At 32.6% G+C, this 24667-nt stretch overlaps 1 protein-coding gene across 1 annotated transcript in view; it reads right to left on the bottom strand.

Annotated features, from left to right (window-relative positions):
• Nmdar1 (glutamate ionotropic receptor NMDA type subunit 1) overlaps positions 1–23749 on the bottom strand; it is a 72168-nt gene extending 48419 nt beyond the window's left edge. The window contains exons 1-12 of the mRNA XM_080161772.1: positions 23668–23749; positions 20746–20921; positions 20346–20455; positions 13830–13889; positions 12944–13006; positions 12274–12343; positions 9360–9418; positions 6173–6220; positions 5488–5578; positions 3547–3599; positions 2582–2647; positions 1380–1414 (exon numbers count right to left, since the gene is read on the bottom strand). Of these exons, the coding sequence (XP_080017898.1) occupies positions 1380–1414; positions 2582–2647; positions 3547–3599; positions 5488–5578; positions 6173–6220; positions 9360–9418; positions 12274–12343; positions 12944–13006; positions 13830–13889; positions 20346–20455; positions 20746–20887 (797 nt within the window). The 5' untranslated portion in view covers positions 20888–20921; positions 23668–23749. The remainder of the gene's footprint in view (positions 1–1379; positions 1415–2581; positions 2648–3546; positions 3600–5487; positions 5579–6172; positions 6221–9359; positions 9419–12273; positions 12344–12943; positions 13007–13829; positions 13890–20345; positions 20456–20745; positions 20922–23667) is intronic.
• Positions 23750–24667: the final 918 nt, after the last annotated feature.

Raw genomic sequence — 24667 nt, 5'->3', positions numbered from 1 at the left:
ACGTTACAAGTTGTACCTAAAATTGCTCAATAATATGTGCAACATTTATAAATAATAAAAGGAAGGCACAAATCATTACCATGTACAGTTAGGTTTTATGGTAATGTAATTTTACAAAGAAACTGATCAATATCCCTATTTTGTTAGCCCCGAAAAGCCAACGGCAAAAAATGATTTTTTTTACATTTTCCTCTCCGCGGAACACTCTCAATAAAACTATTATTTTTAATCTACACTTTTGGATTTAATTATCCTTGCTCTTGTTATGTAAAGTATTATTATTTGTATTTATCTTGTTAACTACATACTATTCTTTTCTATCTGTGGGCATCATTTTTAAGCGAAGCTTTCTTCAATTAGGGTTCGTCCTATCATTGCTAAGATTTTTAAATAATACTATCAACTACGTTTCTTTAAATCAAAAGTGCAGTCACTCTATGTTTGATAATGTTCGTTTGTCTGAACGGATGATCTGCTGGGCGTCACTTTCATGAATGCTGTCATTAAACTAAACAACTTTGCAGACTTTATTGATTTTTGATTAGTTGGTTTATTAAGTTGGTTGTTTTAACATTTCAACCACTTATTTCAATATACAGAAGGTTTTTTCTGTGTATTATCAGTGGGGATGTATATCAATTTATAGGCCATTGTCTTATCCCTTAAGATCCCTGATTTAAATGTCTTATTGTCAATGAGTTACATTAATCTTAACATTTCTCTGACACCACATTTTCATCAACAAGGACAATTAAGTTTAGAAGTAGTGCAGAATTTGTGAAAATTCTTTCAGATTAGTTTATTATAATTTATAATTTTAATTTAAGTTCTCAGAAATTGCTGGTTTATAAATGTTTTTGGGAGCTATTAGGCTATTTTCCTGATTTCCTTCATCCTCTCCTAGAGGCTAGGGACGTAGCAACTAGTCTTAAATTCAGCCATGTGACGCCATAAAAATAAGGGATTATCCACCTCTTTTTATGGGTTATCTTTCCTAAAAAAGAGATGGATAATCCCTCATTTTTATGACGTCACATGGCTTATTTTTTTAAACAATTTGCAGAAGACGAAGGAAGTCGTTCAATGTGAAGTCATAAAAATAAGGGATTATCCATATCTTTTTTATGGGTTTTCTTTTCACTCCTCCTCTCCTCATCCCTCATTTTTATGACGTCAGAATTTTTTTTGAGGGACTTTCCTCGTCTTCCAATTTGTAAAGCTTCATTTTCGAATTATTAAGTTTGATGTTAATTAATATAAATTTTGGCTTTGAATCTATGTTTCAATTTTATGCCAAATTTATTAATTGGATGTGTTTGAAACAGGGCGGTACAAGTGACTTATAAAGGAGCGTTGTTACTGAAGAAAAAACTACTTACGTTGCATACAAAAAGAACACTCTTGCTTGACACTCCTAAAACATAAAAACACATTAATCCTATTAAAGAAAGTAACTAGCTGTTGCCCCACTATCATATAGGGGCTTGGCATTCAAAGGGGCAGGAAAGGGCTAGAAAAATAGCTGGAAACCATTACCAGACTGAAAAAGTAATAGTATAAAACCACCACAGGACCTATGTGAAGCATACCTAAAATAGAAAACCCAATCGGTTCAGTTGAGATCTTAAGCTTCAGACAAAAAAAAACTTGCTACTTTTTATAATAGGATATGGTTTTTTTCTGTCCGTTAAGATCTCAGAAACGTAAGTCTTAGGATGGTTTTGGGCTTTTTATAATGACCTACTAATAGGCCTTCTTAAGGTTCTTAGTTTCAGAAAGGTTCGATTTTATCCACACTTTATGTACTATGTAATGATATATAGATCCATTTATTTTGTTGCTTTTTTGCTTTCAAAGTATAATTTTACTTTACAACACAAATAAATAATAATAAATATTATATCTTTTCTTACTTTTTATTTTTAATTTGAGTGTATATAAGATGGTTCAAGGACGATCACGTCCAAAATCAACCATAATAATTGTGAATACACCCTCATAAAACAGCCAGGCTGGATGGCAGGGTAAAAAAGTCACAACCCCCCCTAAATTTACCAGTCAAAACACACTTTTTTGACTTTTGAGTATATTAATTATGTAGGTGGGTGTATTCACCCCTCGGAGAATAAAAAAAACAATCCCCTTGTTGTCTGTATTATACCCCCCTACATCACCCTAAATTTTGGTTAAAGGGGGTGTCAAATATTGTAAAGAGGAGTTGTAGAGTATCCTCGCAACTAGAAGGGAAAAGTCTATTTGTAAGTAAAGTGTGACCTGAATTACATATTTTTTACTCAGCTGTAAAGCTATCTCATAAATAACTTTTCATTTTTCTATATTACTGCAGAATTACAAGAAAATGCTAATTTAGTGTATTTTCTCTGTAGCACAGCTGCTTTACAGTTAGGATATAAATATATGTACGTCATTCTGCCAATTTCTACCTAAAAGTTTTTTGATTGTACTGCTTACCAACTCTTCCCCTTTAACCCTTGCTCCTTTATTTTCTTTCCTCCCCTTAGTCACAAAGACACCTCCAAAACCTCATGTACATACATTTTGTGTTTTAAAATAATGTTACCTTTAAACTTTGAATAACATTGATATAAGAATCTTGACCAGGTTCAAATTCTTCTACTCTCTCTACCTAGATAGATAGATAGATAGATAGATGGATAGATAGATAGATAGATAGATAGATAGATAGATAGATAGATAGATAGATAGATAGATAGATAGATAGATAGATAGATAGATAGATAGATAGATAGATAGATAGATAGATAGATAGATAGATAGATAGATAGATAGATAGATAGATAGATAGATAGATAGATAGATAGATAGATAGATAGATAGATAGATAGATAGATAGATAGATAGATAGATAGATAGATAGATAGATAGATAGATAGATAGATAGATAGATAGATAGATAGATAGATAGATAGATAGATAGATAGATAGATAGATAGATAGATAGATAGATAGATAGATAGATAGATAGATAGATAGATAGATAGATAGATAGATAGATAGATAGATAGATAGATAGATAGATAGATAGATAGATAGATAGATAGATAGATAGATAGATAGATAGATAGATAGATAGATAGATAGATAGATAGACAGATAGATAGATGTCGACTTATATGACTCTCATGGTTGTGGCCTACATGACATTTTCAACTAACATCATTGACTTATATTAAGGTAAGGCCCACTTATTATAGTGATAATGATATTCTAATGACATTATGATTAATTAATCTTTTTGATAATGCTAACAGAGCAGCATTTTATCATGTAGTTTTATATTCTTTCACGACGCCAAAAATATACACAAATAGATCAGAAGCGTGGTTCGCCAACTGCGGTTCGTTTAAAAAGTTTGTGGATTGTTAAAACAGCCCAGCAGTATACTGGTCATATACGGCTTGACAGCTACAGCTCAACAACAAATATTACTTATTAATAACAAAAATGATCGAGGATATTTTAGAAGAATTTTTAAAAATGCAGTTTTCTGCGTTTAAAAAATACCTTTACTTCCTGGTCATCTTTTTCTAAATCTTGAGCTCGGGTTTGGAAACGACCTAAAAAAAATAATTATTTTTTTAAGTGTCATCTGAATATTACAGAAAAAAGGTTCTTTCCCTTGTTCGCTGAACCAACTCCCTCCCCCCTTTAAAATAAAGGAATTTTAAAGTGGGCCCTACCAAAGGATATATTCCTGTGGTGCCCTAAATCTGCGGGGCTGCTCAGTACCCATTGTAACCTTATCTAACCTGAACATAATTTTTTGAAATTATGAATGTGAATTTTTGTACCCGGCACTTTGGGAAACATTTTGGAATTGTGTTTTTTAATGTCTTTTTGTTTGCAGTAAAGCTTCTTATTAGACTTTGTAAGAGAAAGATCCCAGAGATACAAAAAAACAGGCAAAAAAATGCACATATATGTATGTACATTTTATTTAAAAAATTAGCTTGACGTGGTTATAAATTAAAGTTAAAGTAAGCAAAGTTGGTTTAGTAAAGGTTTAGTTATATTATTCCCTAGTTGCTTTAACTTTCTTCTTTCATTTTCTTACATTTACTATTTACATGTTTTCAACTTTTTTCCTCCCCCCCCCCCCCCCCTCCCACAAACTCTCTCTCTCATGACGTCATTTTTTTGGTGCCATTTTGCGCTGGCTCAAAAAAATTGAAATAACCTTTAAAATACTGGTATCACAAGTTGAATTAATATTCTGCTTTAAAAATATATTTATTTTGTACAGTTTGGAAGAACACATTTTAAAAAATATTTGTAAAACAGCAAGGATAACAACATTTCGAAGCTCTGAAACGGTAGGACAAACGAACATTACATAAAAAAAACAGAAAAACAAAACTGCAAAAATGCTTAGATACAGGATACTGTTTAAGGACATGCCTCGCCTATAATCTCGTACTTTGTTGTCAAAGGAATCAGTTATTCCAAAATTCAGATAATTTGGATAATTGTACCTCCAAAAAAATTCATGTTAAAAAAATTAAAAATCAACATGCCCGGATATACTGGTAAAGATTATAAATACGCAGTCCCTACGCTTCCTAAATCATACCTAACTATCATAGACGTCCAAGGGGGGGGGGTAATGGGGCGATTACCCCCCCCCCAAACGAATTTGGGGGTGACTACGGCCGTAGGCACCCCCAATTTTTTTTTCATTTTACCCCCCCCCCCCATTTAGAATTTACCCCTACCCTTTACCCCAACCATTTAGGAGGGGGTATTTACCCCCCCCAAACAATTTTTGGGGGGTAAATACCCCCCCCCAAAATAGAAAATCTCTAACAAAAAAAATTTTTGCGCGCTTCGCGCGCATTTTTAATACTAAATTTTTGATAAAATTTAAATTACCCCCCCCAAAAATTTACCCCGGGGGTAAATTTTGGGGGGGGAAAATATCTAACAAAAAAAATTTTTGCGCGCTTCGCGCGCATTTTTAATACTAAATTTTTGATAAAATTTAAATTACCCCCCCCAAAAATTTACCCCGGGGGTAAATTTTGGGGGGGGTAATTTTACCTCTGCCAACAGATTTCAGGGGGGGGTAATTACCCTCCCCAAGCAAATTTTACCCCCGGGGTAAAAATTTTGGGGGGGGGGGAAATTTGCGGCGCGCTTCGCGCGCCATTTTACTCCCCCCAAAACCGAATTACCCGCCCCTTAAAAAAATTTTACCCCCCCCCAAAATAAAAAGCTTTGACGCCCCTGCTAACTATTACAGGAAACATCATTAAGAAATCGATAGGATAGTTATGACATGTCTAAATTAACTATAAGAGCTATCCGGACGTACGGACCTAACCTAATTATAGAAAAGCTTCGCTTAAAATGTACTCTAGAATCTGACACTGAATTTGCCTGTAAAGCTCGAGGGTATAAGAAAAGTTGAAGAGCAGCTTTCCTGATAAATAAATTTATAAACTTTACCTAGTAAAGATCTCCCATCTGTATCAGAAGAATGAATGAAAACTATTTGTTTGTATTGGAAATGTTTCAAAAGCTCAACCCATACATCAGCCTACAATAAAATATAAACAAGGATAGTAACATCAACAAGTAGCGTAGCACAAAAAAAAACATTAACGGACAGACATACAGACAATAAAAAGTGAGTTGTAGAGCAGATATTCAGTTGTTATAATAAAGAAAAACAAATGGATGTTATATGCAATTAATCAAGGAAAAAGTCACAAATCCTTCATAAGAAATATTTTTTTTGCCAATTTAAGCTTGACTGACAGACTGACGGACCAAGAAAATAATATAATGGATGCTGATTGTTACAGAGAATCTTCATAAAAATTTCAGCTGTCTATCTTAATTAGCAGCCAAAGAAAAAAAACATTTTCCCAATATCACAGTCATTTAAAAAGAGGAAAATACTGTCATGTTTAATCCCCCTTAAATTTTAGTTTAAGGTTGGTAATTTCGTAAAAGGTGTGTAAAAAGTTTTTGAGGCGCCCCCTTACCAAAACCCTGTGCACGTCGCTTGTTATAGATATACCGCCCTCCTAAAATTAACAAATATGTCCCCAAAGAAATAGAGAAAATTAGGTAAGTAAAGTTTTAATGTAAATCTTGATAAGCTACTCTATAATTAACTATGTTCTACCTGATGTGAGTATGGTGGAACTGTGCGCAGAAAAGATACATGTATGTTCTAAAATAAATAAATTACGTACATTATTTAGCTAGATATTTCTTAGTGAAATAGTCAGTCATTAATTATATAGAGATGGTATGCATTTAATTGGAAAGGATTTATAATATGAGTAAAGATACTTAAAGATTAGATAGAAAGAGTTATTTTTTGGGAAGAGTTTATTTTTTTCTAGGGGCGATTTCTTCTGGGAGGGTGGTGGTACCCTCCACCAAAATAGTTACAAACTTTTCCAAGACCTATGAGAAGCTTCAATGTAAAAAAGAACTATATCGGTTCAGCGGTTAGCGAGATACTTCGGTACAAACAAACAAACAGGCAGACAGATAGACATACTGTGAATTTATTTAAAGGACTAGCGGACACGCCCCAAGAGCCTTCTAGGGGCACTTGAGGAGGGGAGATTCGAATGATAGCCCAATTTATTATTTTAGATTTTAAAAGAAAAAGTAAAAAGTAAAAAAAAAATTTTAGGATGGGGAAATTTTTTTTTTTTGAGGGGGGGTGCCCCCCCCCCTCCCATTTCTAATTTCAGTTTTAAAAAATGGAGTTGGTAATTTTTTCTATGGGCGATTTCTCTTGGGAAGGTTGTGGTACCCTCCCCAAAAATAGTTATAAACCTTCCTTGGACTTACAAGAACTTACCCTGTTAAGGAGAATCCGATCGGTTCAACGGTTATCGAGATCCTTTGGTACAAACATACAGACAATTAGACATCCTGTTACTTTAGCACACCCCTCCTCAAACAAACTTTATATTAAAAAAATGTCCCAAACATTCGGACAATTGGGCGTTCAAATAGGACCTAGTGGTAGTTAGAATCAGTTGAGAACCAAATCCTAGCCGTTCCTTCTTGCCAGATATTGCCATTTTAAGATTTTAGTCAAATTACACTAAATAACCTGATACAAACTTCACTCTTCTTTGAATATTTTAGTGTAATTGTAATGGAAGAGCCCCAAAATAGAGTAGCTTTGCTCCTTTGACCAAACTGACTGCCTGGAGTTCTTAGCAGGAAGTGCTTTAATGTGTTAACACAAGTGGGGATTCGAACCCATTCCCAAAACTATCCAACATGGAATAGCTGTATATTACAGCATGATGACAGTAATTTGTATGTAGGGCTTTAGCAATGGATCTCTGTCCTGGGTGGCAGTTTGATTTGTAAACCCAACCCTATCCAATTTGCGCCTCCTTGAGGCATGTTGAACACCATAACGGTGTACAACTTAGAATAGCCCCTGTCCAATTTTCTAGTTTCACATTATTAGGGCCCCTTCCTTGATGGGAATGGCCAGCAACTCCATGCTACCCATATCCTGGTCATCAGTCAGCTCTGAACAAATTGGGACAATGGCTGTGGCTGACAGTGGCCTCATGAGAGCTGCCTTGGCCAGACAGTTATCTTGTCTTCAGTCGCTGGTGGTGGGAGGGGCTCTGGGCCTTCCCCAGGCTTGGCAGGGCTGGGGCCACTGGCTTAATGGGAGTGGGGGCAACCATGGCTACTCTCCGAACTGATCCATACCATCATCTCCATCAAACAGTAACTGTGTCCCCCAACTCCCTCAGAAAGAACCCTTCCAGGTTTAGGGCATAGTTTAAGAAGCACACCACCATGATCTCCTGAAGGATCAAGATCAGGGTAGAGCTAAGATGAGATGCTCCCCTGCCAATCCCAGATCAGCACACCTGTCATGGAAGGATAGCTGCAGGTGGTGGGATGCATACTCTGAACCTGGGAGGGTTCTTTCTGATGGAGTTGGGAAACACAGTTACTGTTTGATGGACCCAAGCTGATGGTATAGATCAGTTGGGAGAGAAGCCACGTACCACCACTCCCATTAATCCAGTGGCCCCAGCCCTGCCAAGCCTAGGGAAGGCCCAGAAAAATCAAACTAACCCTCAAGACAGGGATGGTGGTCAAGACCAGGCCAAACTTTCAGCGCAGAGGCCTGGCTGTGGGGAACCCCAGGTACAAGTCCAACAAGGAGCTGACCCTGCTAATCACCAATTACTGCCAGGATTAGCAGAGGGTATCCAGAGGGGCATCCATTGCCCAAGCCTTATAAACAAATTACTGTCGTCATACTGTAATATACAGCTATTCCACGTTGGATAGTTTTGGGAATGGGTTCGAATCCCCACTTGTGTTTACACAATAAGACACTTTCTCTTAGGAACTCTAGGCAGTCAGTTTGGTCAGAGGAGCAAAGCTTCTCTATTTTGGGGCTGTCCCACTACAATTACACTCAAATATTCAAAGAAGAGTGAAGTTTGTATCAGGTTATTTAGTGTAATTTGACTAAAATCTTAAAATGGCTATATCTGGCAAGAAGGAACGGCTAGGATTTGGTTCTCAACTGATTCTAACTACCACTAGGTCCTATTTGAACCCCCAATTGTCCGAATGTTTGGGACATTTTTTTAATATAAAGTTCGGTTGAGGAGGGGTGTGTTAGTATTAGGATTATGAGGAAATACATTGAATATGATTTTTGTTCTTTTTTTATGATGCAAACTCAGCTGGATATATCATTAATCAAATATTATGTCAATATTTTCACCTATTTTTTTACAGCATAGATGTTTTACTATTCTTACTATATACTATTAAGTTGGTCTGTTAATTCGTAGCGTAGGTCATTCCAGCACTTTTCATGAGCTTGTCGTGTAGAGGAATCGATATAACCCATATAATGGATGTTTTACTCTAAATGGTCAATCAGACATGACACAACAGTTCGACTAAGAATTAATTAGGAATTTTTAGCAGACGAATATTTATTCAACACTTTTTCGCTGTCTGTCAGATGATATTGTTTACGATATGGCTTTGAAACCGATTAATATCCGCTGGATTACAACCGGTTCTATGACATGATAAAAACAATATGTTTTGATTTTCTATCCGCGGAAATATGTCTGTAATACGATGTATACGAAGTATTTCTTTTTATAAAAGTAATGCGATGTCTTCTGGGTGTACCGAAAGATCTCGCTAACCGCTTAACCGATATGGCTCTCCTTTACAATGTAGCCTCATAATATAAATAATATAATGAAAAAAATAAAATGACCTTACACAAAGACGAAATATTTCTACTCTAGGGGCGCAGCTGCTAGTAATAAATATAATACCTTATCAGAAAAGGCACTATCACGGGATGAAATCCCCAACACAGGAATGTGGTAAAAACCTAAAAAAATATGCTAATATATTTCCAGTATAGTTTCAAAACATATTTATATTTGCTGAATTTGTACAGGTTCTTAGCATCGTATTATAAGCAATTTTCCACGAACATGGAAATAAAAATCCTTTAGCCCGGGGCATTGGACCCAACGGGTCTAACGAAACTGGTTTTAATTTTTATTTAGATAAGTAAGCTGTGGTAAGCTGTTTATAATATGATGATACTAGAGTTGGCTCAATATAACTATATCGCAATTGGCTAGTTTTCTATAAGTACATATCTATTTATCTATTTCTCAATAAATCAATTTTCCTCCCCCGCCATTACTATCTAAAAGAAATAAGTAAATATTTATTAATTTAAATGATTTTAAAAAGATTTTTTCAATTAAATTTTTTTTCACATTACCATCACCAAAGGGTTAATATGATTAAAATTTTAGTTTTAATATTTTAACACAAAGGAAGTGTCGCCACAATTGAATTCTTTTAAAATACAGTTTTCTTAGATTTACTCTATTATGAACGTATATTTTTTATTTATGAAAAAAGGATTAAATACTTCAATGTAATTCAAATATCTACATGAAGTGAAAAACTTAATTCATTCCATAAACAAATAGAAAAAAATTCTTATTGCTTTGGTCAATGAGAGTTTGATGAGGATTATTGGAGCACTATGAGTTTTAAACACTTTACCATTGGAAGACTCGAGCTCATTTATAGACGTTTATTTCCTATATAGATCTGTCATGGATCTTGATGCAATAAAGCAGGCCGTTTGTAAATGTTAAAAATTGGAAGATTTCATTAAATAAAAGTAATCGCAAATATACTTAGTAAATAAATAATTATTTTTGTATGCAAGTAATATTGTACTCTGAAAAAAATATTATTCTATTCCATACAAAATATGTGGCTGCACCCGTTTCATTAAGGGTCCGTATTTTATGGTGGGAGAGTGGGTAGAAAAATCAAAAAAAAAAATCATAAAGCCATACTAAGACTTTAAAAAAGAGCCTAAACCGATCTGTGAAAATGAATCATGACACATATCTGATAAATAAAATTTTCTTTTTTATAAGATTTCATCACTAAAATTTCAAATTTAATGTCTGAATTCCATATAAAGTTATAATTGTCTTGGTAAGTGTACTGCACATATTACTTAATTGTCCGTGTGATCACCTTGATGAGACTAACAAGACCAATTTACTTGAAATTGGATACTTCATGTTAATAATAGAGTAGACGGAATTACATCGATTTCTATCGGACATTTGTGTTGTTTTTGTCACAAATGATACATACAGATTTTTTATATTGCTAATTGCCGAAGCTAGTAAAAGTGGCGGCACAGATTATGACGTCAAAAAAATTAACCAATGAGAGGCCACTATAAATTTACCATTGGTCAATTACAATGTATACAGGCCTCTCATTGGTTAATTTTTTTGATGTCATAATCTGTTTCGCCACTTTTACTAGCTTCTCTATTGCCATATTTCTGTGGCAATCTGTACCAAGTAACATTATAGCAAAAAAAGATGCTGTGAGTATTGGTGCAAAAAATATGACGTAACAAAAAAAAGTTAGCTAATGAGAGGCCGTTATTGACCAATGGTAAAATTTATAGTGGACTCTCATTGGCTAATTTTTTTTGTTACGTCACATTTTTTGCACCAATACTCACAGCATCCAAAAAAAAATAAACATTGTATCAACAAAAATCATTACAGAATTGACGATAATTTTTTATTACGCTAATTGACCCAAAAATCTAATAAAAAATTCCAAGAGAAGAAATCTATGTTAGTTTATTTTATTTATATAACTGTATAGTATCACGGAGGGAGATGACATATGAGACTGTAAATTATACTGATACCTAAAGTTTTTAAAACTTTTTAACAGCTTATAAACTTTGGGCCTTTTATTAAATATTGATTTTTATGTTACAGCAAGCAGTGTTCAAACTTTTCCACGAATAATCTCAATCAATCTACATAAGTTATAGTTTTAAATATCATAATTGGGGATGTTCATCAATTTATCACCGATTGTCTTATTCCTTTTGATCCCTGAGTAAGATACAAAAATGATGTAATAATATTGCAAGCTGGTCTACTTTATCTTTTAAAATAACTGTCAATATAGTTAATGTTATTCATTTTTTCGGAAAAAAATAAATATGATATTGAAATTCTATTAAGATAATAAGATTTTTAGTTGATTAGGTAAAACAAAATTTCAAAGATCATCCAATTGATTCTTTTTCTGTATAAATGCTAAAAATTCATTAAAGCATTATAATTCTATGGAAAATCTTTGCTTTGAAAGGAATATAAATCTAAGACTATGTGATTTGGACAAACTGACAAAATTACAGCAGATTATAAAGTTTCAGCTGCCAAATTGTCCTGTACCCTGTAAGGAAGATGATATGTGTTGTTTAGATGGTTATTAGCATCTAAATTACTTTCTTATGTATCATATCTCATGATGAACAGTGCAGTGATAGAGGAGGATATTCTCTCATTTAATACCTATATGTGCGACATCTTTTATTACACAGAAACTGCCAATTCTCAACAACTACAAAAAGTTCAACCACACTCGATGAGTTGATATAATATTTGAAGAATTAGATATTTGTATAAAATTTAAGTTTTCAACAATCAAATGACGTTCAAAGACATTTAGTTATTATACTTTTATAAACTCTATGTCCTTCCCTGTCATTGTTGCTAGCCGGAAAAATTGCTATTATTATTTCAAACGTTCTGTGCTCTATAATGATAAGATAGATAGATAGATAGGAAGATAGATTAATAGATAGATAGGTACAGATTGATATACCTGCTGTATAAGAAACGCTGGCAGGAGAAAGGTCTCCACTCTCAGGCTTACTAACTATTATTGCATACACCTAAAATAGATATAAATATCTCTAAGGCTTACTTACAAAGAAATCAACTAACCGAACTATTTTTAGACAGAAAACTTAGAGTAACTTTACTTCTACTTAAAATTAACTGTCCCAATGCAAATTCAAATTCTAATTTAATTAGTTTTATGCAAAGAAAGTTGAAAATGCAAAGTAGTTTAGTATTCTTACATAAAAAGCTTTCTTCAAGTAAAACTTTAATTTTATGTAAATGTAATCAAGAACAAGGATGACAACATCACTATAAGCATAGCTCAACAAATCAGAAAGTAAGACAAATTAAGTATTAACAATAACAAAAATAAATTAATAGCACTTAAAACTTTTTAAAAAAACACAATATCAATTTTTGAATACAAATGTAAATCTGATGCAAAACTGGATAACGGATAGACAGCCAAACAAAATACAATTATATAATTATAAAATTATTATAATTTTTAAAAATATGTAAATAGATTGTAATCTTTGCAGTCTATCCGTTTTACAACTACCTTCCCAGTCTAAAAAGTAAAAATTGACCATCAGACTAACACAAAAGATTTATAGAGTAGCTATGCTATATGTATATTGTAAAATTACCCGCTCTTTAATGAGTTTGTTGCAGACGGTTATGGCAGTCTTGATCGGATTTGAATCCATTATCTGAACAAAAATTGAAATAATAAGACACTCCAAGACATAATTTTTTTTACCAAAAAATATATTGCTCCTTAATCAATAAGTAAATATAATATTATCAGTAGACCATTCAAGAGGATCAAGAAGGGTGTAAAGGGGTTAAGGGGATACCAGTTGTAATATGTATTTACCAAAAGAAGAACAAGGATCCCTTTAACCCCCTCCCCCCTCCACCTTGGACTTACTTGCACATCTCTGATCAAATGTTCATATATTTTTTTGGTTTGGTCTTTTTTAGCAATATACATTTAAATATACATATAAACATGTATAATAAATTAACACAGAAACTTAATATGAAACTTTTTTGTTTCTATTTATTCTACGTCAAGAAAACATTAAATATTTATTACTATTAAAAAGAATATAGAAAACTGTTGGTTATTGAATTTTGATAAATATATTTTTAAATAACCATTAAAAAAATTAAGAAGTTTCCAGTTGATTTATTGTTGTCACACCCTTTCAAAATAAGACATTTTTTCTCTAACAAAATTTTTTTATGTTTCCTTTTTCCAAATTGAGAAACTAAATTTGACTGTAAATGAAAAAAAATCTGTTTAAGGTATAGATAGTACAATTTTATTGGTCATAGATAAATTATTGGCTAAATTTTGCATGTCAGGATGATAAATCAATATAAAAAAATTTGTAAAACATTTGCCATGTGATAAAGGGGGTAGTTTTTGTAGCATATTTTTCTGTTAAGTTGTATGTTACTAGTCAAATGTGCTTATTAAGTCAAACTGTTCTTAATTTTTACATTTAATTTTTCTTAAATGTTTACCTGGGTAGAATCATAAAGACTGACATTTGCTGGAAGATACAGATGCTCATAATCAATTATCTAAATAAAATTAAACATATAGTTCATCGATTTATAAATATCCTATCATATAAAGTATAAGGCTTTTTTGTTTGTAGCTAAAGATCTTGCTAACTGCTTAACCGATATGCTTCTCCCTTACAGTGAAGCTTCTTAAAGGTCCAGGGAAGATTTTTAACTATTTTAGGGAGAATATCACAATTTTACCAAAGCAAAAAGTCACCACAAAAAAATTACACTTTTTTTAAACCTGAAATTAAAACGGGAGGGGTCCACTTTTCCCCATCCTACCTTCAGTCTCCCTAGAGGCTTCTGGTGGCGTGACCTCTAGTTCAGAAAAAAGGGCCTAAATTTTAGTCTAAAATATCTTTGTTAAAAAATATAATCATTTAAGAAGAGACAGATGTTTACTTTTTAAAAAATCAGAAATCTAAATAAGATTTAATATAGTAACTAGAATTTTTTTAAATTATTGATTAATATCAATAATCCAAATTAAATGAAATGTGAATTAGTTTAATTTGATAATATTTGATTTTGAATAAACTGACTAATTTACCATTTTTTACTTACAATAAAATATAATCCATTAAAACTATCAATAATTAAAATTGTTAATTTTAAACCTTTTAATTAGATTAAAGATTAATTAAATAAGATCCAATTATATTTGCGTAATGTAAGATAAAGAAAACCCATCCAAAAAATTTAGAAAGAAGTAAATTGATTTATTTTAAACAAAATTCATTTTTTCCAAGTTTATTATGTACAGTTAAAAATGTCCCCAGAACCATGAATGTATGAATGTAAAAGAAAATTATGTAGAAAGAAGAAGTTTTCCACAAAACAACTAATTTAACAAAACGTATCCCTCCTCCAGAAAATTATTCATTTCTAGACCTGACAGATGAAATTTATAACCTAACATATTCTAGGATATCATTGACCTTATTTTGCTCTATTCTAAACAGGAAAACACTACTTTTTACAATGTTTGAGTAGGGGGGTTTATGGATCAAACTTGACATTATTGGGAAATTGCCGATGTAGATTAAATAATGTAATTAAGGTTAATATAATTACCATTTGCACAACATATATTTCTTTCTACCTGTCTATATGTCTTTTTATATTGATGTATTGAAAAAAAGGTGTATCGATTTTTTTTATATTTATCATTGTATTTAACATTTCATGTGTTTGTCTTATTGGGCTTTATTTCAAAAATAAAAACCAACTTTTACTATAAGGACTTCTAGACAATATAAAAACAAGGATGACAACATCTATAAAAGCGAAGCTCTGAAACGGTATGACAACCGAACATTAAATCTTGTTAAGTGTCAGAACTGAATATACAAAATATGAATATGTAAGTTTTGACATAATTATACGTAAATTTGTTGCAAATCTTTTTAAATACAGAATTCTGTTTAAGGACATACTGACATTTTTAGGACTTTATTATAGAGATGCTTTGCTCAAAATATTATACCTTATTGTAATAGGAATCAGTAATCCGAAAATCAGATCAATCGGATGATTTTATCACATAAAGAATTGTTGTTAGAAAAGTAAAAAAATCAATATGTTTAAAATGGACGTACGGAAATTCTGGTAACATTTATAGAGTTGCTACGCTTTCTAAATCGTACCTAACTACTACAGAAATCATCATGCAAAGTTTGAAATCAATAGGACAATTCTAACATGCCTAAATTAACTAAAAAAGCTATCCGTTACGGACTGACAGATAGACGAACTGAACGACCCTAATTATAGAAAAGCTTCGCTTTTAAAAAGAACTCCTATTACATTTTGAACCTGTAACTACAGGAATCTTATAACCTTACCTAACCTAGAATAAGAACCAAACAGCTCGTTTGGGATCGATTTGCAAAATGCGGGAAATATTCCAATTTTTGTGCCATAAATTTCTATCTTTTGAAGACAACAGGCCAAAAGTTTACAAAATTGACTGGTTATGTATGTTCATTAATATCTTGGAAACTTCTTGACCGGTCTAAAACTTGGTTGTTGGGTAGGTTTAGTGTTATTATCACTAGTCGCCGGAAGGGAAAAGCAGTTTTTTGAAAGGGGCTATCTGAGATTATTACAGATTCTGATTTATACATATAAAGACTAATGAAAAATGCAAACAACGAAATCAAAAGCGTTCCTTCTTGGGAGAAAATCCGGGAAAAAGATTTTAGCTATTTTTAACCTAAAATTCACATTAGCAAGAACACAGTAATAGTGTCTGACTGATTATGACGTAACAAAAAAAATTAGCCAATGAGAGGCCGTTATGGACCAATGGTAAAATTTATAGTGGCCTCTCATTGGCTAATTTTTTTTGTTACGTCATAATCAGTCAGACACTATTACTGTGTTCATTAGCAAGCCTGCAAAAAAAAACAGATATTTTAAACATGTCATTGCTTAGCACCTAATAGTGGTAGAAAAATGTTACGAATACCATTGGGAAGCTCATAACCTCTAGTTTTCATATAAGTATATACCGTTATTGTACTATTATTAGTTTTTGAGCTATCCTCTGAAGTATACACAAGTTTTAAAAAAAACATTTTTTTCTTGAATTTGTTTGATAGTTGTTACACAAAGCTTTTTAAAATTATATTGCTTAATTTTAGCTTAGAAATAGTCTTTGAAATGTGTATAGTTTGTAGTAAGAACTAAGGATGAAGGGGGGGGGGAGGGGGTTATACAATTATAGGCAATGAAATTCAGTATAAAATTTTGCTCTGGATGTTTTTGGGTTGGATGTTATAGTTATTAACCTGATTCTTTTTGTGATATATTGCATATGATTACATCTACCAATAAAACTTTGAAAATTAAATTTTGGCACTTTACTTCTAGGGGCTAGTGGGGTTAAACAGCCCCCAAAGCACCAAAATCTAAGGTCTAAGCTTATTTTTAGAGATATCAAGCTAATTTTTTGTAAACTTTTTTTTAACATAATTAAGCAAAGTAGTCACTAAAAATTCCATTATGTTACTTTCCTTCTTGTGGCTAATGGGTTATAATACCCCATAAAACACTAAAATTATAAGTTATGGGCCTTTTTAAAAGCAAAGCTTTTCTATAATTAGGGTCGGTCCATCCGTACGTCCGTTCATAATGAATAGCTTTTTTCATTAATATAGGCATGTTAGAATTGTCCTGTCGATTTCAAATTTTGCATGGTGATTCCTTTAATAGTTAGGTACGATTTAGAAAGTGTAGCAACTCTATAATCATCACCAAAATGTCCATACGTTCATTTTAAAAATGTTGATTTTTTTTACTTTTTTAGCAACAAATTTTTATGTGATCTAATCATCTGATTGATCTGATTTTTGGTATATTGAATCCTAAGACAACAAAGTATAATGTAATAAGCAAAGCAACTCTATAATCAATTAAGTATGTCGATAACCATTATCCTGAATCAAGCAGTTTTTCAACAAATTTACTTACAATTTTGGATCCTTGGATCTTATAACTTTACAATTGGGGGTGTTTCACCCCACTAGCGCCTAGAAAGAAAGTGTTAAAATCAAATCTTTAGTGGCTACTTAGCTCAATTATGCAAAAAAAGTTTACATTAAACAATTAGCTTGATATCTCTAAACATAATAAACTCATACCTTAGATTTTGGTGTTTTGGGGGGCTGTTTTAACCCACTAGCCCCTAGAAGGAAAGTGCCAAAATTCAATTTTCAAAGTTTTACTGGTAGATTTAATTATATAAGAGATCTTACAAAACGAATCAGGTTAATGACTATAACAACAAGCCCAAAAATATCCAGGGCAAAATTTTATACTGAATTTCATTGCCTATAATTGTATAAACTCCTCCCCCCCCTCTCGCCTTGGTTCTTACTACAAACTGTACACATTTCAAAGACTATTTCTAATTAAGCTAAAGCTGAATGTACCCAAAATATACAAATATACCTATATAAAATAATTACATAACTCTTGGTTGCTAAGCAATACAATTTTAAAAAGGTTTTGTAACAAGTATCAAACTTAAAATTCAAGAAAAAAAACTGCATTTTTAAAACTTGTGTATACTTCAGAGGATAGCTCAAAAACTAACAATAGTGCAAAAACGTTATATACCAATTTGAAAGCTAGAGGTTATGAGCTTTCAAATGGTATGCATAACAATTTTCTACCACTTCTAGGTGCTGAGCAATGACATGTCTAAAATATCTGTATATTTTTTTGCAGGCTTGCTAATGTGAATTTTAGGTTAAAAATAGCTAAAATCGTTTTCCCAGATTTTCTCCCAAGAAGGAACGCTTTTGATTTCGTTGTTTGCATTTTTCATTAGTCTGTATATGTATATATCAGAATCTGTAATAATCTCAGATAGCCCCTTTCAAAAAACTGCTTTTCCCTTCCGGCGACCAGTGTTATGTTACCAAACACAAAAATATTTTTATTATTCTTTATTATGTAAATTTGATTGTCCTATCGGGCGAAGCCAATATCAAATTATTTTTTAGTAGCGAAGCTACTCTATAATTACTTTACATGGGGGAAATGTAATTTTATCGGCTGCTATTAAAGATACTTTTATACTCTGCTACTTATGGATGTTGTCATATTTGTTTTCATAAACCTTTTACAATTTCTGGTAGAATTTCAATTCTCAAAATATTCTGAGGAAATTCACCTCAAACAATTAGGATATAATCAATTATTTGCTTCACAATTTCAATTCTAATTTAAATTTTCTATTAGAAATTAGTAAGATAGGGGAAGGTATTCTTTTGTAAAGGTAGGGCTAAAATTGTAGTATAAATCTTTAATACAAAGTAGAATGATGTCCGTCCGTGCGTTCGTTCACATGTGGTGGTTTTGGGCTATTTTCTTGGGGGTGGGACACCCCCAACCCCCCCAAATCCAAAAAAATTCCCCCACAATTTTTTTCTCTCGAATTTTTACAAATATTGCGAATTTTGCTATTTATTCGCAAAAGTTTGCGATCCGTTCGTATTTTTTTCCGCTGGGTAGGTAATAGAAGATGTAATTATACCTCTTGGGGTAAAGCCCTTAGAGGCTAGGGACGAAGCCGCTAATAAAATAATAAATATTTAAATATTTATAAAAATTTACAATATTCGATGATTAGAAATTGGGATTGATATTTTTGGTGCTTTCACTCAAACTTATCTATAATACAAAGTAGAACGATGTTTGTTTGTCTTTCCGTCTGTTTGTTTGTAGTGAAGGATTTCGCTAACCGCTGAACCGATCGGGTTCTTCTTTACAGGGTAGCTTCTCATAGGTCCTGGGAAGGTTTTTAACTATATTCTTGGTGGGTGGGACACCCCTCACCCCCCCCCCTCAAAAAAATGAAAATACCCCCCCCAAAAAAAAATTCTTTTTAAAACTAAAATTAAAATAGTGGGGTCGACTAACCCCTACCCCCCAAATTTTTTTTTAATTTTCTTTAAAATCTAAAACACAAAAAAATTTGTTTGATCAAACCTCTTGAGGCAGAGCCCCTAGAGGCTAGGGGCAAAGCCGCTAGTTTCTTTTAAAGTGACTAAGTGGGACAATAGATCTAAACATTCTCTTTTGCATTTTTTTTGCACACCCTTTATTTATAAAAAGGTTTGTTTGCTAAAATATACAAACTAAATAAATCTTCAGATAAAAACAGATATTTTTGGTTGTTTTCTTTTTAAATTTGCGTATATTCCTGGTCTATCGATTCTCTGTATCTTAGGATGTCGGTTGAATTTAAAATCTCCCATCATGTACAATTAATTCCATAGCTACAAATGAATGATTAAAGGCAAACATAATTTTCGAAAGTGATACATATCAGCAATAAGTTTGGTAGCCAAGAAAATAAAGAAGCGTGTTTAGGATAGGATAGATATTCTGCTGTATAGATTAATTTGGCTTTCATATAGATTTTGGCCAATTTTTCTCTTGGCATATTTGGTAAAGCAAAATAAAACACTTTTTTCTACAATTCTTTTCAAAAATTGATAATTGACAAAATTATCCTATGTACTGACAAAAATTACCAAAATTAGTATGGTAATGTTGCTCTACTGATAATATAAAACATTGTATTGTTTTATTTAGAAATACATATAATGGGACATATACTAGATATTGACAGAAAAAAACTTTCTGATACTATTACTTGATAAGTTTTGCTCAAATATATGTTTATCTGGCTTCGCTCCTAGAGTCTTCTAGGAGTGTCTTCCTGGGGCACTTGAGTTGGAGTGAAAAAACATTTTGGGGGGGAGGGGGCCTCTAAATTCATGAAAAAAGATTTTTTTTTGGGGGGGGGGGGTGGTAGTCATATTTTGAGGGTGAAGGTACCTTTCCTCAAAATAGTTATAATCCTTCTATGTGAAGCTACATTGTAAATGAGAACCAACACACACACACACAGATCCTATTACTTTCATACAAAATATATAACTAGTATCATACCTGAGCCTCCATAGTAAAAGCATTAAGGTTGGATGAAGTGCTAAGCACACCTCCAATATAGAATGTGTGCGGCTTCTGGGGCTTCGCGAGCTTTTCTGTCGCAACATTTCCTACAAAAGAAATGTAATTCTGAACTTTTGTACACACAACTTTATGAACTTAACAAGTTAAATAAAATAAGAGTCCTCAAAGTTGTTAAGCCAAATGTTCCCTCCATCCTAGGTAATTCTAGGTGTGGAGTTACTATAGAATATTACATATCCGTACTTTCTATATTCTGACTAACTGTCTCTATAAAAAATAGTTGACTACTCTTAATAAATCATTCAAAAAGCAGCAAGCAGTAATTGGAATCTTCCCATATTTCATGCACTACTTATGGTTAAATAATAATGGTTACCTTGGGGTAATGGAAGCAAAAGCAGAAAGAAAAGGGGAAGGTAAATTGGATAGGGCAGAGATATCAAGGAGGTTAGGGAGGTGGGAGAGGTGTTGACAAGGGGGTGGGGATGGCGGGTCCGAGGGTTGGCAGACGACGACATTTCACAACAATGGCGGCCTGGCTGCTGTCATATTCTGAAAATAAAAAAAAACATTAACATAATATTTTATTCCATATTTTCTACTATTAAATTTTTCTCTTTTTAAAAGTTTTTTAAAGTTTTAGTGCAAAATCAAGAAATATGATTTAGTGAATATTCCTTAATTTTTACATATATATAAAATATAAAAATAAGATATTTCTTGTATTCATTCGAATCCGGTGGATAGAAACCGGTTCTCATCCGAAAAAAACTATGTCTAGCATCGTATTATACCCAGCTTTCTACGAATATAGAAATGTACAACCATAAGGTTAAACCCAGTTTTTTTAGCCGGTGCCTTCGGCACCTCGGGGCTAAAAAACTAGTTTTAATCTCCTAATTGTACTTTCTTTATCCGCGGAAAGCCGTTTATAATACGATGCGAGAAATAACTATTCTTTATTTTGTGTTATTAAACATTGCTGTCCAACACTCTAAGATAACTAAGAGGATCCAAGCTCTCATTTTTTGTCCAAAAAAACGGGGTATTAGGTTTAGTAACACACCCAACAGACAATCAACTCATGTCTAGAAGTCTTGTCTATTTTGTAAAGAGTTGCCCCTGTTTTGGGCCAAGGCATTCCCCCCACTCTACCTGTTTATGTCGCCCATCTAACATGGCAGTAGTAGGAACTAATTTTAACATTTTTTTTTGTAAGGCAGTGTTGAGCTTAAGTTCGAAACCCATCACCTCCCCGACAACAAGCGGATATATATGCTATATTGACTTTCTTAGACTTCAGATGCATCATCTATACTGTTATTCAAGAAATTAATGCACTTGGAAATTTCTTTTCTTAATGTAATTACTCAAAGAAAACTTTAACAAACTGCATTTTATGAAAATACTAATTGAAATACTTCTTAGAAGCGGCACTTGTAATTATCTGTTATGATATTTTTACTTAAATAAAGTAGTGTTTAATGTTTTTTATTGTGTACAAGTTTTTAAAAAAAATATGTTGTTAAAAAAGTGAAACATCAACATGTTTAAATGGACGTACGGACATTCTATTAACGATAACAGAGTTGCTTTCTAACTAATTTGTACCTATCTACTACAGGAATTACCATGCAAAGTTTGGAATCGATAGGACAATTATAACCTGTTTTGATTAACGAAAAGAGCTAACTGTCCGTGATGCACGGACGGACAGACCATAATTATAGAAAAGCTTCGCTTTTAAAAAATACTTCAACATGAAATAAAAACACGATAATCACTCTAAAAAAGATTTTATGTTCCTCTAAAATTTAAAACCCAAGACGACACACTACAATTTGCAAAGATATTCATATAGTATAGTGTGTGTGTGTTTGATAAATCTTACAGAAGATTCGTTTTGGTCCGTGAATGGCTTTGTATTATTTTGTTAAACTGATTTAATTTTGAATACTTATTGATAATAAGGGAGGTTGTCAGTGTCAACTATCCACTTCAAGTAAACTCCTCTAGTAATACATACATGATTTAGAAACATGAAGCAGCTATTTGTATAAATTTGTAGTTTTGTAAGTAATCCTTGACATTCCCACATAACTCCCAACCCAATTCTTCGCATGATTAACCAATTCCAATCCATCTTATAATATAGTCTGGTAACTTTGACCTTTCCTACACCAGCCAAGGTATACCCGTCATCCAGGGAGGGAGAAGACATTGAACTATAAATTAATACCAAAAGTTTCTAGAGAACGTTCCCTTATTCGTTGGCTCAAAAACTGTGTACTTTTATTGAATTTTGATTGGTTGGTTAGAGTAATTTTATAAAATCATCTGTTTTCTTCCCTAGGTATACCTTAATAATAGTGTTTTTTGACAATACCTGCTGATATTTTATATAATATTATTAAACTGATATTTATTTTCAACAAAATAATATATTGCTAATTCTTAACAGTAAACTCCATTTAAACACTTTGCTAAAGTCAAGCTATCAGTAATTAAGATAAATTTAACAGCTGTTAAACATAGAATATTGTAAATTCTTTACAAAGCATTTTTACTAGACAGGTATATTAAAAACAAGTATCTTTTAAATATTTTGGTAAATTAACTATGACGAAGCATACCGGTGAACGTGGCTTAAAACGGAGAGCATCCGATCGTCGTCGGGTGCTAGATAGGTTCGAATCTCGGCTTAGCACCGCATCATAACTAGAGACGTTAAAAATGGTTCCTCCTACTGCAAATATGTCAGGTGTGCGACATTAATAGTTATAGTGTGGGGAATGCCTTGGCCTAAAACAGGAGCAACTTCATTACCAGCACAGTTAGGACTTCTCAGACAATGGTCGTGCAATCAAAGAGTTGGTTGTCTGATGGGTGTTACTTAAAAACCCGTGTTACAGAAAATGAGACATTTGGCTCACCGTAGTTATCCTTGGTTGTTGGACCTGGCATTAGAGTGTCATAGACATCATATCCACCCGTTTGAGGTAAGGTGAATTATTGAAACATAATGTAAATATGTTCTTCAAAGAAGTAGTTTCACGAAATTGCATATATCACAAAAAGACGATTTTCAAGTCTTGATATTTTCAAAACAATGTGGTAGAAAATTGAAATTCTTTCAAATATATGCCATATAAATATAGTTTAACCCATTAACTAGAAAAAAATATGCGGTTTACTAAATTTAGTTCAAATGCATTTCATGAAACTACCCCTTTTATAAATTTACAACAAATTTATTTAAAGGTGGATATTGTGTTTCTTTTAAATAAAAAAAACTTACCTTAATTTGTCTATTCTGCTAAAGGTTAAGGTCATGGTTCTATGGGTTAAAAGGGGATAATTTTATTTATAACATTTTATCTGAAATTTGACAAAAAAAATTATACAAATTAGAGTCGTCCTATTGATATCCAACCCTATATGAAGATTCTTGGGATTTGGATCTACTGCAGTTCACGGTAAAATATTGCTGGTAAGCAATATTTCCAAAAATCTATGAATTTTAAAGGCTTCTAGCTGCCAAACTGCTGAACGTACAGATCATACCCGCACACCATTTTAGGCAACATAAGAAGGCTACAAATAATCTGGAATAGCCAAGAACCAATTATGCACGGGGAAAGCTTCACTGAAGAAAAAACGCGTAAAATAGGTCTTTTTCGCGCATTTCTCTGCACTGCGAGATAATTATGCATTAATGATTTATGGCTATTCCAGATTATTTGTAGGCCTTCTTATGCCGCTTAAAACAGTGTGCGGGCATGATCTGTACGTTAAGCCGTTTGGCAGCTAGCAGCCTTTAAAATTCATAGATTTTTGGAAATATTGCTTACCAGCAAGATTTTACCGTGAACTGCAGTAGATCCGATTCTTGCTTCAAAACAACAACTCGTTAGTTCCTAAAAAGGTCAGTTTTTTTCCTTATTTCCTAGCTTTACAAGATAATAATGTAAATAATAACTTTATTTCAATATTAACAGTGCTGCTACTTAAATTCTTTTATTTTTGCTTTTTGGACATTTTGTATATTAAATAGTTATTTCTCGCATCGAATTATAGACGAATTATAAGATTAAAACCAGTTTTTTTTAGCCCCGAGGTGCCGAAGGTTTTAATCGGGACGTTGCCGTTCCTGCAAATGGCAGAAATACAGTGGATGTGTTTTTGTCAAAATTGTTTGTCTGGATGTAAATTCGACAGTAATTTGCCATATATCGTAGGTACCCTGACAAATATACATCTAACACAGGCATTTAAACGGCAAGTTCCCAGTTGAGGAG

Source organism: Acartia tonsa, chromosome 5 (assembly GCF_053477335.1).
Source record: "Acartia tonsa isolate MP-2025a chromosome 5, ASM5347733v1, whole genome shotgun sequence".
NCBI lineage: Eukaryota > Metazoa > Arthropoda > Copepoda > Calanoida > Acartiidae > Acartia > Acartia tonsa.
The sequence above is the reverse complement of the archived record's forward strand: the minus strand, read 5'-3'. Positions and strand labels throughout refer to the sequence as shown.